Source organism: Dicentrarchus labrax, unplaced genomic scaffold (genome assembly GCF_905237075.1).
Source record: "Dicentrarchus labrax unplaced genomic scaffold, dlabrax2021, whole genome shotgun sequence".
Taxonomy (NCBI): Eukaryota; Metazoa; Chordata; class Actinopteri; family Moronidae; genus Dicentrarchus; species Dicentrarchus labrax.
In genome coordinates, this window is record NW_026136706.1 from 664,968 (window position 1) to 681,343 (window position 16,376).

General features: G+C 40.3%; 1 protein-coding gene across 2 annotated transcripts in view; it reads right to left on the reverse strand.

The window, feature by feature from the left end:
• The window catches only part of zeb2a (zinc finger E-box binding homeobox 2a), a 65,241-nt gene extending 49,008 nt beyond the window's left edge, over positions 1 to 16,233 (reverse strand). The window contains exons 1-2 of one of the 2 annotated variants that reach the window (XM_051402729.1): positions 16,035 to 16,233; positions 15,139 to 15,274 (exon numbers count right to left, since the gene is read on the reverse strand). In XM_051402729.1, the coding sequence (XP_051258689.1) occupies positions 15,139 to 15,211 (73 nt within the window). In that variant the 5' untranslated portion in view covers positions 15,212 to 15,274; positions 16,035 to 16,233. Of the gene's footprint in view, positions 1 to 15,138; positions 15,461 to 16,034 lie in introns of those variants that run through there. The other variant, XM_051402731.1, reaches the window with a different exon arrangement.
• Positions 16,234 to 16,376: the final 143 nt, after the last annotated feature.

A 16,376-nucleotide genomic window follows, 5' to 3' on the forward strand; every position in this document is an offset into this window, starting at 1 on the left:
TGTCTGTTTTCCTGTCGCATCTATGTGTGAACTGATCCAGACTTTAACACGCTTCATCTGTGTCACATCGATCGCTCCCACCGACTGAAAACTGATCAGACGCATCTCAACATGGGCGCCGCAGACGCCGCAGTGAGAGAACCACACACACATCAATGACCTCCATTGAATGTGGTCCCTTTGAGCGAGGCACAAACAGCCAATGAGCGCGTACAAAGCCGGCCTTTCAAGTTCATCTGGACTGATGTAATAAAATTGACACATGGAGTCGGCTGAATTCTGGGGCGCCTGTTACCTAAACTCTCATTTCCAAAGCACTGTCACCTCCCCTCACTGCAAATGAATCAATTACAGAGCAGTATAATCCTGTTAGGGGGAGATGAATGCATACCTCCCCGTTGGCAGGTGCTGGCAGGCTGAAGGGGCTTATTGGAGCAGGCGATATCAAAGCTGGGGGTTTTATCTGCCACATTAGAACCACTGCAAACCAGAGAGAGCGAGCGACAGTGGCTGCGCTGCCTCCGCCTCGCACGGAAATACTGTTCACACTGAGCACCACTCACTGCACACTTACACACTTATACCACATTTATACACATTTATACTACATTTATACACAATTATACACATTTATACACATTTATACTACATTTATACACATTTATACTACATTTATACACATTTATACTACATTTATACTACATTTATACACATTTATACTACATTTATACTACATTTATACACAATTATACACATTTATACACATTTATACTACATTTATACACATTTACAGACTTACAGACTTACAGACTCTTCCTCTGCTGCTAATTTACACATTTTATCTGGATTTTACCTTCAGTAACTTACAATCACACAGCATCATAAATTGATCATATATAAACTGTTCACATATAAACTGTTCATATATAAACTGTTACTGCTCATATATAAACTGTTACTGTTCATATATAAACTGTTACTGTTCACATATAAACTCTTACTGTTCACATATAAACTGTTACTGCTCATACATAAACTGTTACTGCTCATATATAAACTGTTACTGTTTATATATAAACTGCTCATATATAAACTGTTACTGCTCATATATAAACTGTTACTGCTCATATATAAACTTTTACTGTTCATATATAAACTGCTCATATATAAACTGTTACTGTTCACATATAAACTGTTACTGTTCACATATAAACTGTAACTGTTCATATATAAACTGTTACTGTTCACATATAAACTGTTACTGTTCACATATAAACTGTTACTGCTCATATATAAACTGTTACTGTTCATATATAAACTGCTCATATATAAACTGTTACTGCTCATATATAAACTGTTACTGCTCATATATAAACTTTTACTGTTCATATATAAACTGCTCATATATAAACTGTTACTGTTCACATATAAACTGTTACTGCTCATATATAAACTGTTACTGTTCACATATAAACTGTTACTGCTCATATATAAACTGTTACTGTTCACATATAAACTGTTACTGTTCACATATAAACTGTTACTGTTCACATATAAACTGTTACTGCTCATATATAAACTGTTACTGTTCACATATAAACTGTTACTGTTCACATATAAACTGTTACTGTTCACATATAAACTGTTACTGTTCATACATAAACTGTTACTGTTCATATATAAAATGCTCATATATAAACTGTTACTGCTCACATATAAACTGTTACTGTTCATATATAAACTGTTACTGTTCATATAGAAACTGTTACTGTTCACATATAAACTGTTACTGTTCATATAGAAACTGTTACTGTTCATATAGAAACTGTTACTGCTCATATATAAACTGTTACTGCTCATATATAAACTGTTACTGTTCACATATAAACTGTTACTGTTCACATATAAACTGTTACTGCTCACATATAAACTGTTACTGTTCACATATAAACTGTTACTGTTCATATATAAAATGCTCATATATAAACTGTTACTGTTCATATATAAACTGCTCATATATAAACTGATACTGTTCATATATAAACTGTTACTGTTCATATAGAAACTGTTACTGTTCATATATAAAATGCTCATATATAAACTGTTACTGTTCATATATAAACTGCTCATATATAAACTGATACTGTTCATATATAAACTTTTACTGTTCATATATAAACTGTTCATATACATCAGCTCCTCACTGAAGCCCTGTTCCACTGAAAGATCTTTTTACTGCTGTAGGAATATTAGAAATATTAGTATTATATACTTATATATAAATATTGACTCCTGGATCACATTCCTCCAGCTGAAGTGTAAATATAGTTGAACTGTAATCCAGAACGACAGTCGGAAGATGATCTTTCTTTTAAAATGATCTGAATCAAAATGTTTGTAAAATCCTCCAAAAGATCCCAAAGAGACAAAAACAGGTTGGAGAAAATTGGGATGAAATGAGAGTTAGGATTTAAAAACCTACAACATCAAAGAGTTTGTGTGACAGAAATTAAATGAAGTTAAATGACATTGAGTCACGTGGACACAGTTATCAGTTATCAGTTCAAAACTGTTGATTCTTGGATTGAATGAAAACTGCTGCTAGCACAGACATTATTATTATTAATATTATTGTTATTATTAATATTAATATGTATGTATAGTTGATTTCATTCTGCAGCTGATGAATTATTGATTACATATGAATTGATCAGGGCGCTTTCTGAGACGATGTTTGCGCTGTGAGTCGGGATCATGTGACTCAGGTGTTAACTGGCAGCTTGTTTACTGTCAGGTACAACTGTTACTGTTGGAGGCTACACAGAGGGGGGAGGGCGAGGGGGAGGGCGGGTGAGTCGGTGGGAACCAACAATCCACCTCATTGTTTCGGCGGTGGTGGTGGCGCTCCTGGGCACGCTCAGCTCCGACATATTCACAAGGTCCAATCTGTCTGGCAGCGGCGGCCGACATTCTGAAGCACCTTGTCAGATAACGCCTGAACTGCGGCGAGGAGCGGCCCCCGGGGGCAAATAATGAACCCCACAATGACAGGGGGGAGGAGGGGGAGGCGGGGTCAGAGACAACAAGATGGAGGGAGAGAAAGAGAGAGTGGGAGAAACAGAGAAAGACAGGAGGGAGGGGGGAACAACTAAAGCCCTTGCTTCACCCCCCCCCCCACCCTCCCTCCACCGTCGCCCCGGCTCACCCCGACCATTGTGCACCCGGGGGGGTTCAGGAGATAAATGGCTGCATGTTAACCACGTTTGACAGGCCGCACAAAAGGGGACACCTCTGGTCCCATGACGCAACCTGAACCCCCCCAACACCCCCCACGGAGGTCCACCCCCCCCAACACCCAAACACAGGAGCTATAGGAGGACAGTCAGGGACGAGGTCGCGTCTGGACAGGAAGTTAACTCTTTCAGAATAACAGCTTCATCAAACCAATAACAACTACATCGGCCAGAATTATTGCTGATCAATAACTAATCGATAACTGATTAATAACAATAATAAAGTAGTTTAAAAACAGGTACACAACCATTTAAAATCATCTGATAATGATCCTGATTACTGATCAATACTCCCATTATTAAAGCATCAATCAATCTTGACAATCTCAGACAACCTTATCAGCCTTTAGCAGTTTTCTGTAGTGGAGACTAAACGTTAACAATGATCCATATCAGCAGTTTGAATCCAACTAAAAGCTCCCTGCACCAAACTCCCTTTAAGAAATATCACATTTTAACAATTCCTAACGTGTTCGTAACAACACGTAACTCTAGAAACACGAGCTAAAGGCCGTCATATGTCCACAGTCTGACTGTCAATACAGGATCAATATCATCCATAAAGATACAGTGTATACTGATCAATATCATCCATAAAGATACAGTGTATACTGATCAATAATCCATACAAACAGTGTATACTGATCAATATCATCCATAAAGACACAGTGTATACTGATCAATAATCAATAAAGATACAGTGTATACTGATCAATAATCAATAAAGATACAGTGTATACTGATCAATAATCCATACAAACAGTGTATACTGATCAATATCATCCATAAAGATACAGTGTATACTGATCAATAATCAATAAAGATACAGTGTATACTGATCAATAATCAATAAAGATACAGTGTATACTGATCAATATCATCCATAAAGATACAGTGTATACTGATCAATAATCAATAAAGATACAGTGTATACTGATCAATAATCAATAAAGATACAGTGTATACTGATCAATAATCAATAAAGATACAGTGTATACAGATCAGTATGATCAATAATCAGATAAATAGTTTATTAAACTGAAGACTTGTTTCTAGCAGAGTTAAACTCAGCTGATGTTTACAAACACTGCTAGCTCATTAGCATATTTCCCAGTATGCCTCTGGATTAGCAGTTGAGTGACGGAGCAGTTTGTGATGCTGATGCTGCAGTTTGGAAACATCTGTAATGAATCACTGACACACTGACTGTGGGGGGGTTGGTTCTGGTTGGGGGTGGATTACAGCCTCCTCCTTTGATGGCTGACAGGACTCATTCCCGAGTGTCCCCCCCCCCCCGCCTCCCCCCCTGCTCTCCTCCCCCCTGACCTGACCGGCATTCCCGGCCCTCAGGGGGTCCTCCCCATGGCTACCTTTACACAACCCCCACCCCCCACCCCCCCGAGCCTGGTAATCCCACTGCAAACACGGTTGTGTCGGCTCAACAGAGACGCACGAGACTTCTCACAGCCGCCCGGGTGTACGGTGGACGACTGATGGGGCCCGTCGCCGTAGTAACCAAAGGGCTCAGTGAAATGCATTATGGGATTGGACCAATAGGAGCTGGACTCATATTTTAAATCAAATAACAGCTGAGAAACATTTCAACTGTCATTGCTACTTTTTTAGTTTCACTTCAAACTTTTAAGTTTTGCCAACTAATAAATCTTTTGTTGAGGAAATTTACTTTTCTTCTTTTTCTGACAGTTTAGTGAACTTTTATATATATTTACACACACACACACACACACACACACACACACACACACACACACCGTCACTCCCATTTTGCTCAATCAAAATGTCAGACAGCCGTAACCTTCGTCAGACTGCAGCTGTCACTCACTGAGGACAAAGACACAGACAGCCTCTGACATCATTCAAGCTCCGCCTATCAACCCTTCCCCCGCCCCCTGGAAACAGCCAATCAGAGGATCCATCAACTGGCACCGCCGCTGCTGCGATGGTTGATTGTTCTAACTTTATATAATATCTAATATCTCTCAGTGCCGTCACATCGTTACTTGTTGAAATACTGTGAGCTGTAAGGACTCAACAATTCACTCGGACTTCTTTAAATTAATTTTAGATATCTGTTTATCTTTCAGATGATTTTGTGTTGTTGTCGACACATTTGTGCATCTGGCTGAATTTTTGATGTATTTATTTAGACTTCAAACTTGAATCTTTCACATCAACTTTCAAAACTTCTAAATTTTATTAGATTTTTTTTTTACTGTTTTTATTGTTTTATAGTTTAACAGTTTATTTACATTTTTTATTCATATGTACTCCTGTTTTGTTATTTTATTGTATTAATTTATATATTTCACTGCTTTTTTAAATATTTTGATATTTAAAAGGTTTTTCATTCACTGCAGTCGCACTAGAGCACCAACATCACACCAAAACAAAACTACCAGACTCCATTCACAAAAACGCTAATTTTACCTCAAATATCATTGTAACATTGTAACTTCATATATTAATAATAATAATAATATTTTTAGTGAGTTTTCTTTTGTATTCTAAACTGAAGGTCCACTTACTGAGATATTCTTGAAGCTTTCTGCTGTTTCAGTGAGTGAAGAAGACGTTGGGACACGAGCTGAAAGCTTTGGGAATAGCTGAGTCGGTGAACATTGAGTTCTCTGAGCTGTCTCCACTATTGTCTGTGTTGCATTGTGGGTAAGAAAGTACTTTTAAGTTTTATGCAGTTTTCTGATTGATCGTTCTGATCTAACTCGTCAGTCTCTGGTGCTGGATCCCGGATGGTCACGCCGAGGCTGCAGAGGTGGACCAGTTTCCTTCAGACCGGACTGTGTGGAGCAGCTTTGACAGGAGTGTCAGCTCAGATACCTCAGACTCAGAGGTCAGTTCAGCAGGACTGCCCCCCTAGGCTGCCGGGTCGCACCGAGCAGCGCTCCTCGGCCTCATTACTTTAATTGGTAGATCTGTGACCAGGAAGTGGTGTCCGAAACCCCACTGATCTGATCTGGCCTGAGGAGGTTTTCACTGAGAGAACGGAGAGTCCGAGTGGACGGACAAACCGAGAGTCCCTGAACTCTGAGACTGTAACAGAGAGGAGAAAAGTTATCGTAGCTGCTGACTCTTCAGTCCACTTTAAAAGCAGGTTTTCTTCTCACGCACAGTGTCCTGGCTTCAGATTCTGGCTCTTGTTGTTGTTCTCACGCTGCAGTTTGGACAGTGAAGATGCATTTGGAAGCCGTTCTTTGACGATGACTGAGCTCATCTGAGTGGTTTTCTGTGATGACGACACACTTCTGTTTCTTTTGCAATAATTCCAGTAAAAGTTTTGGTCTCTTTTGATAGCGGTGCTTAATTTATTCGTTTTTTGCCAGTTCCAGTGCCATTCTGAGTCATTCTGGAAAACCATGAGATATCATAATTATACCTTTTTGTGCATTATAGACTCTTTCCAATGAAGATTCATTCTTAGTCGACAGAAGTCAACTTTCACCTGGTTTATTCTTGAGTCTTCTTTTGAAGAAATGGATAAGTAACTTTTACTAAATAAAGATATGCATAACTTTAACTTTAACAAATATAGATATGCTTCACTTTAACTTTACAACTGAATATATATACAGAATTTTAACTTTCCATTAATATATATACATAACTTTAACTTTCTCTAAATATGGATAGAGATTAGATTACATAGTGGTACAGAGAAACAAACAGAGTACTTTACATTTTTACTTGAGTTAAGAATCATTCCTTCTACCGGAGTCTTTTAGTATATGTATAATATCTGTATTTTATCTGTACTTCTGCCTCCTCTGTTGGTGACTTTCACAGCGTCCAAATTTACTTATTGTTACTCTGAAATCTCAGATTTCTGAGCCTCTTTGACTGCAACATCATTCCTAACAGCTGCACACACCTGTACCTGTTCACCGCTGTCATGAGAGGTTCAGTGACAGCTGGGAAAATACAGTGTTCATAACAACAAGCAGCAGAACCAAAGACAGAACTCTGATTTATCTGAAACTGAGGTGGGCGGGGCCTGCAGCTGTGGGACAGAGGTACAGGGGGGCGTTCGGGGGGCGTTCGGGGGGGGGTTGAGTCATTCAGCCGTACGCTGGCGGTCTGGACACACAGATGTCATGACACCTTAATCCAGCCATCCGTTATTGATTGTTCCATGTATTTGTGTGACCTTGCCGCAGGAGTTCGGCCAATCAAATGAACTGTTCCTGTGAGGGCGGGGCCAACGACAACAACTGCAGCAGAGTCGAACTGAACCTGAACAGGTTTATTTCTCAGATCAGACTCCTGTCAGGGTTAAAAACACTCTCTGACATTCAGATTATCTTTACACGTGAGTTCAGGTTCACCATTTCACCTGTTCACCTGTTCACCTGTATACATCCTGTTATTGGATGATACAAGGTGTCAATCAAACCGGGACTAACTCATATAAAAACACGTGTACAAACAGCAGTTTGTACATAAAACATAAAAAAGGTCTTATAAAAGTATAAGAAGATTATCAAAAAAATAGTCAAAATATAATACATTGTAATAAATTATATCAAGAAAATTTAAATTATAACAAAAAATTACAATGAATATAATAAATAATAAATAAAAGCTTTAATAAAAATAGTCATTTGTAAAGTAAAAGTAATAGTAGTGATCAGTTTTTTATGTATTTAAAATATAATTTCTGGGAAAAAAATGTAGCAAATGAAACAAAAATGGTAAAAAAATATTGACACATGATTAGATTTATTAATTGTTTTTCTCATTAACAGCAGCAACTAAATAAAAATTCAGTTTCATTCAAACTACAAACTTTAAACATTAAAAACATCTAATGTATTTGATTTTAATCCATTTTAAAATCACTTACTTGATGATTGTTTTTTTCTGTCTCATTATTTTTGTATTTTTTACAGTTTTTCTTTTTTGTGTTTTTATAATTTATAATTAATTATAAATTGTTATCCTCTCTGCAGTGACCTTGCTCAATCCAGCCTGTTTTGGCTAACGGCGACAAAAAGTCACCGGGTGACTCCGAGTTCACTCATGAAGAAAATATTTACATGACAACATGGGCGGGTTGGGGGTGGGGGGGGGGGGGGACAATACACGCATGTCAGTCACCTTGAAACACTCAAACACCACCAATCCCATTCCACTGCACTGATGCATGATGGGAGGCGTAGGAGATGTGTGAGGAGTTCTTGTTGTTGGCGGCACAGTGACGAGCTTTGTGCCACAGAAGAAGAAGAGTGCAGTAATGTGCCCCCCCCATTAGTGACAGATGTTATCAGAGGAGGAATAAAGCTGTGGAGGTGGAGGAGGCTGACACACAGGTGGGGGGGGGTTAATGCACCAGAGCTTAAAGAGTCGGGGAGGGGAGGGGTCTTAAATCTATAACACACAAGTCAACAAGTCAGAGTCTGAGTCCTCCACCTGCTACTGACTCTGCTCTAAAAATATAATATTATTATTTTTATTAAATATTATTAAATATTTTATTAATATAATAATGTTTCTATTCTGCTGCACACAAGGTTCTCAGATTGTTTCTAAAAATCTTCAAATGGCAGAAGTGAAAAAAACGAAACCTGCAACAATAAAATCAAAAAGGAAAAAACTCGAGTGTAGAAAATAAAAAATATTAAACACAACAACAAAAAATTCAAAACCACAAATGCAGAAAGAAGACAATAAAACGTATTTCAAAAAAAAAAATTTCTAGTGTGTCCACTTGTTTTTCCTTCAACAATTATTCTGTAATTTATCTCAAAAAATTAATAATATAAATCACAATGAAAATGAACGAATCTGGAAACAACTAAAATCAAGAAAAAGTGAAAATAAAATTGTTGAAAGTAGAAAACAAACAAATCTTTAAAATTAAGAAAACAAAAGAACATTGTTTTTTCAAACTAAAATGTCTTCCGGCGACAAAAAACGAGAAAAAGTCAAAACCACTGCAGGAAAAAACCCTTGAACTACAACGAACGTAAAAAATCTGGAAACATGAATGACGTTTATGCCATGTGATTGTGATGTCACTATGATGTCACTCAGGCCACAGTGGTTGTTGTCTCTATGTGTGTTTTATTTTGGCGGGGGTGGTGTATTAAGCAGACTTCCTGTTGTTAATATAATGTCTCTGGCTGAACAAAGGGCCCCTTTTTCCCAGAGTGGGGCCCCAGCTCCTCCTCCGCAGTCCAACCAGAGGTGTTTGGTGAAGTAAATCTGCCTAAATCCTGGAGGGGGGGGGTGAGGACGGGTAAGGAGGGGGTGAATAAAGATAATCTGCTTTTCTTCACAATAAAACAGCTCCGGGACGGGAGGGAGCAGAGAAATTAGGAATTCATATCACATGCCACATTTTAAACTTGATTCCTGACCTTTAAGAAGCTCCGACACAAAGCAGCCTGAGGAGCAGCAGTAAGGGGCCCCGGGGCCACCAGGCAGAACACAGAACAACACCTTATTTAAAGACGGGTTTTACACCTGCACTGTGGGGACACTGGGACTGTTGGGACACCAAAGACTGACTTTAAGGAATCTCGTTAAAATGCATTAAATCAATAATCTATAATCATTAAACTGTGATTGTTAAGGTGGAACTGCTTTATTCAGTGTGTTTAAGGTGGAACTGCTTTATTCAGTGTGTTTGGTGGTTTTAATCAGCGGGTCTGTTTGTGTTGGAGAGGAGGAGACCTCTGTGGATCATTGGGCTCCCGGTAGAAACCTCCTGAACCATGAACACTGAAGGAATCCTAACCGGGAGAAGCTGACTGCAATGACGCCAATGGTGGTGAAGACAACAACTCCCATGATCCCACGCTGCTTCACCACCTCATCACACTTCCTGTTTTGCTACTGTTTAGATGTGAGCGCCCCCCTAGTGGCAGAAACTACAGACTGAAAGGAGTTGAAGTGTTTATGTTGCTGCTCATTTAAAGAGAGATTATTTCTAATTTACTTCTGAAAGTGATCATTAAGAAACAAGTGAAGGAAATATTTGGCATTCTAAGTCTTTTTTTTCTAGACTGAAAGAACCTGAAGAACATTTTTCCAATAAATGAACACAATGAACTCAGAAAAGACTTACAGGTATATTTCTAATGGCAGTCTAAAGAACAAATGTTTTTGTTTTAAACTGATTATGACTTTTATTTAAAAATATAAAATAACTCCAGGAAGTCCACAGTTAAGTATTTGTGTAATTCCTGTTTGATCTCAGAGAAATATTTTATTTTGTTTCACTGAAACTGAAGGAAGTTTAAGTGTTTCTGTAAAATGAACTTTAAGTATTTAGACCTTTTAGGGACTTTTAAAGGAGAAACTGGAGGCAGTCAAAGTGTTTTTGCTGACTTTAGGGAATCCTGTCACACCTAAAATAGACTTTATGTAATTTCTGAAGATATTTTTACTAATTTCTGCATTTTTCTTCCAAGAATAATTTTAAGGGAAAATAAAGATGCTTCCAGCTGTTGTTAAATTCAAACTGAAGGAACTGGAAGTGATTTAATTTCTAAGGAAAAAACTGAGGTCAAATATTTCCTAAAATACATTTAATTATTTCTTATTAATTGTCTGCATTTAATATTTTCTTAAGATGCTTCAGGTAATTGTTTGATTGAGACTGAAACTGGAAGTGTTTCTGTTGGTGAGAAAAGAAAAATAAAGAATCTTTAGACTTTTTAGGAACTTTTAAAGGAGAAAGTGAAGGAAGTGTTTTTGTTCTGTCACATTTTAATTTCTGAAGACATTTAATGAACATTACAGACAGAAGATCCAGTCTGAAGGAACCTGAAGTGTTTCCGAGGACAGAAAAACTAATTTAACAAAACGTATTACTTCTTTCTGTATTTTTCCTCCAAGAATAATTAAGTGAAATAAAAGAGTTGTTTATTTGAAACTGAAGGAACTGGAAGTGAGTGAGAATGTAAATTCTAAGAAAACAACTGAGGTCAAATATTATAACATACACTTCAGGGTTTATTCCTCATGAATAATCTGTATTTAATATAATTTTATATTTCTTTTAGATGCTTCTTGCCAGCTGCTCCTCTCTCTCTCTCTCTGAGTCTTTCTTAATGTCTCTCGCCCCACTCACTCGTCCGTCTGTCCTGTAATTCAGCTGTCAATCGTCCACAAATGGCATCCGTCCATCTGTAACTCTATCTCTTGGGGGGGGGTGTCTATATAGGGCACCAACACCTTCACTCCACCTTACATCCTCCTCTCTTTTATTACCCTCCTCCTCCTCCTCCTCTCTCACTTTCTCCTTTTTCTCTCCTCTTTTTCTTTTCATCTGGGACGCTGCCGAGCCGAGCGGCCCCGGCGGCAGTGAGAGGGTCTGAATTGTGATTAAGAACGAGGAGAGAGGAGCTGCTTTTCTTTGTTCTGCCCTCAGGGAGGTGTTTACTGAGGGGGGGTGAAACATGGCGGAGCAGATATGAAAGACATTCAGGTCAGTGAGAATGAGAGCGACAGGGTACAGTGATCGTATCAGAAGACTCTCTAAGTTTGTATTCCTGCATAACGGGGACGCTGAACACGCTTTCCTGCCCACGTTACTGGGACCCCCCCGGAGTGGGGACACAGCTGGTAGTTTAGTTTGTGAATTTATTTCTCAGATTCAGTGAATATTGATAAACATTCCTTCAAGTAGTAGTCGAAGTAAAAACTAGATCAAGTAAGCGTTTGTTGGAGTGAAAGGAAGGTTTTATGTGCTGCCTCGTCGTTCATTCACACAAATAAAATGTCCCAAAAAGGGGATTTAAATCTTTTCACCAACGCCGCATTAAACACAGCAATCATCTCTAGATTCTGCAGGAAAATGAGTCGACAACCAGAAACAGAAGAGTGTGACGACCGATCAGAAAGAAGTGATCAATATCAGCCGTAAAATCAGAGCTTTGTAAGCTGCAGACACCATGTTTATTTCTTCTGTCTTTTTATCTAAAAGTGAGACAGAAACAGGCTGATAATATTTTACAATGTGAGTTCAGCTTTTTAGTCTAAAAACATTCATTTAACCTCTTTATAAACTGAGTAACACTGTCCCTGAACGCATCACTCACATAACGCCACATAAACCCGTCAGCACCAAACTGTGACGTCACAGATCAGAACTACATCAGTCCTGGACCCGGTTTCACACTGAGTCGAAATCCCTTAAAACAGACAAAAAGCATCAGATCTGAACCTGGTACATCTATCTGTCTGTGCTGCCCTCCAACAGGCAGAAATATGATTTAAAGTATTTAAACCAACACGTGGTCTGATCAATATGTAAAAACACACTTTAATTCATACTGTGATTTTTTTAATATAAATTAGATGAATTAAAAAGGGTTTTCTGCATCAGAAACCTTTTAGATCCACTCTGTTGTTCCAGCAGACAGTTTCGATGCATCTCCAACAAAATCATTTAAAACAGACTGAACGTTATGAAATATGAATCGTCCTGGTGGCCTACATCGGTCCCTCGAACCGTCTCTCTGACAGAAATAAGATTATAAGTCCTCAGTGTCTGTCTGTCCTCTGACTGCAGTCTGATTGATGAAGCACAAACATCCAAAACAACAGCAACATAACAACACACATAAACTCCAAACTCTGATATTTTATATTCATTATAATAATTAAAAACTCTTTTCTGCATCAGGAACCTTAGAATCAGTCTGAAGTCCAGATGTCTCTGGGTCGAGTCCGTCTGTCTGTCTGCTGGCAGACGTTTAAATGCTTTAAATATGAATCGTAACGTCCTGGTGGCCTACATCGGCCTCTCTAACGGGACCTTCTCCGTCTCCTCTGACAAAAATATCATTTAAAGTATTTAAACCAACAAAAGACATCAGACGCTGTCGTCCAGACGTCCTCGGTTTGAGTCGGGCTGGAGTCTGACTGATGAAGGCAACATGTGCAGAAAACACACATTTTATGTGTCTCTGCTGTAAAATAAAAATACAATTTAAAGTATTTCAACCAACAAAAAACCAGCGAGGATGTCGTCCAAATGTCCTCTCAGACTGCACAAACATCCAGAAACACCAAATATATAAAACACACATTAACTTATGTGATATTATATTATATAATATTCCTTCATACAGCAGATTAAATACAGACATTCCAGCTTCAATCAGTTTCATCAGAATCATATAAAATATCAATCATAAGGTCTGAAATGTCATTTAAAATATTTAAACCTACAAATGACAGGTTGAGTCTGACGGATATAAAAATGAATTTAAACATATTTTTTAATATAAAATAAAGAATAAAAGAGTGAATTATGTGAGAGATATAAATAATGTTCTGATGCATCGGCTTCCTCTGACAGATGTTTGTGAACATGGAGACAGTAAACAGCGTCTCTCTGAGTGGACGCTGACACGGCGGTGAGACATGTGGCAGGGACGGTGAACCCAACCCCAAACACACTCCTGGTCCTGGTCTCTACTGGAGCTGGACTCCCTGCTTTCTTTATCAGACTCTCGTCTTTAAACTGAATTTAAAGCCTTCAAAGTTACAGAATTAAAATAAAGTGAAATAAAAAGAGGAACATTAAGGACAGTTTATCTCCACCAGTCTGCAGGAATTTAAAGTTGTGAGAACGCAAAGTGAACAATAAGATCGCCACCAAACTCCATTCAGTAAACGGACGATTTAAGAGAAATAAAGCTGGTGATAAAACAGCTGCAGCCTCACAGCTGGATGTGACGGACAGACGCAGAGCTGGAGGAGTCTGCAGGGATCCTGTTACACCAGGCCTTAATCTGCCCCCCCTACACACCCCCATCTACAACCCCCCCGGGACCCCCGAGAGGAGGAGACGAATCCCCAGAAGAAGAAAAACCACAATGACACGAAGCGACGCCGGGAGGAGACGCACAACTTCCTCACAGAGGAATTTAAAACTTTTTAATCTGAGTAGAATTTTATTTTTTTTAATTTTTACTGGTATTAATTTTATTCTAATTAAAGTGAGTGAAACAGCACAAGAGCGTCTGCGGCGATGCTTTAAATTCTGCCCCTTTTGTCTTCATTTAAATGACAGATTGTGCCTTTAAATCAGCATGAAAGCCGAGTGTTAATGAGGCCCTAAAACTTATTTTGAGTGTGAGCTCGGAGCTTTTATTGTGGAGAATTACAGTGAGTGTGTGAGCGCTCAAACAGCTGATAATGATAAATCCACCCAGTGAAACACACACACACACACACACACACACACACACACACACACACACTGAGCCTCTCAATGAGACACAAAGAATAAAAATTAAATGTGAATTAAAATGAATGTTTGTGAGTCTAAAAGGAACAACAAGATGTTTGCTGAGCTCCAACAAACAAACAAACAAACAAACAAAAACAGGAAAATGTAATTAAACAGAACATTTTAATAATTGTTTAATAAATGTTTTTCTGGTTTTGAACTGAACTCGTTTTTATAATAATTGTGTTGATTAATTAAAGATGTTTATTGTTGTTTTTGGTTGTTTATTGTTGTTGTGGAGCGCGCGCTGGTGGCGGTCTGAACGAGCCGCGCGGATCCGGATCCACAGGTCCTCACGCGGAGCTCAGATAACGGTTTTTCCTGCTTTGAGACGGGGTCCGGGTCCCGGCGGGTTCCGGCGGGTTCCGGCGGGTTCCGGCTTTTCTCTTTCACACACCGACGCCCGAACCCTCCACACGGCCCCCCCTCCCAGAACCCAGAACCCAGAAAGTCTCGTTAAAGAACTTTTGCGGTCTTTGTCGCGTCCCGGGGACTCTGAGGCAGCGAGCTGTCCCCGCCCGGGCCGGGCGCCCTCGGTGCGGGTCTGTGTGTGTGCCCTCTTACCGTTCTTCCTCCGGGGGTTGGCCTGCTTCCTCCTCTTGCAGCGGGGACCCTCCGCCATGATCTCCTGCTTCATTGATAAGTCAGTCCGGTCCGCATGGGCTCCTCGATCCGGCTCCTGCTGCTCCCCCTCCGCGCCCTGACAACCAGAGGACCACAGAGTAAATCCCAGAACCCGGAGAACCCGGACCCCCCTTTAATGAGCACTTTAGGGAACTTTATCAAAAATAAAATCCAGTTTGATCAAAGTTTGTTTGTTTTGTTGGAGAGCGTGCACCGAGCGCACCGCCCCGCGTCCCCGACTCTGGTCTCTGATGAGAGGAGGACTCTGCTGGTCTCTGACAGAGAGGAGGAGGAGGAGGAGGAGGAGGAGGAGGGACACACACACACACACACACACACACACACACACACACACACACTTTCTGACATTAATAATAAACCTGTTGAGGCCTCACTGATCACTGATCGATAAGTGTATCAGTTGATCTGATAATATGTAGTTACATAAGGCGGCCTGCACTGCAGCTCCTCGTTATATTATATTTATTATTATAGTTCCTGTACTATCAGTCAGACCTGCAGTACGGAAGCCTCCAGGGTCCGTTTATATTTCATCTAATTTAATCCGGATCAGTCCCGGTCCTCCGGAGGACTCCGCTGTGAGAGCGGGGAGCGGCAGCAGCGGGACCCGGGTCATACCTCCTCCTTTTCGGCCTGCCTGCCTCTCTCCTCCCGCTGTCACTGAACCGGCTCAGTCCGGTTCTCCTCCCTTCAGACACCTGGAGCGGCCTCTCCGCGCTCACCTGTCCGCGCAGGTAGCGGCAGGTACGCACCGCGCTGTGATTGGCTCCTGCGGGAGAACAGAGGAGAGGAGGAGAGGAGGAGAGGGTACCTACCGGAGAGCCTCCGTTTGTCCTCCCGCCGAAGGAGGAAATGGCAGGAAAGGAAAAAGTGCTGCAGCGCGCGCCCTCCCTCACTGAAATATGTTAAAGAGTCTCGTGCGTCCCGGTGCGTCCCGGTGCGTCCCGGAGCGGCGGCGGAGTCCGGAGGAGCAGGTCGGGACTGATCCGTGAGACCCGCCGGAGACTGTCACCGTAACATAAACAGGCGCGAGACCCTCAGCCACCACGCGCCACCTATCTTCCCGCGGAGGGATAATTGAGGAGTGTCCTCCTCCTCCTCCTCCTCCTCCTCCTCCTCACCTCCTCTTTGTTGGAGCAGCTCGTGCCGGTCCTCAG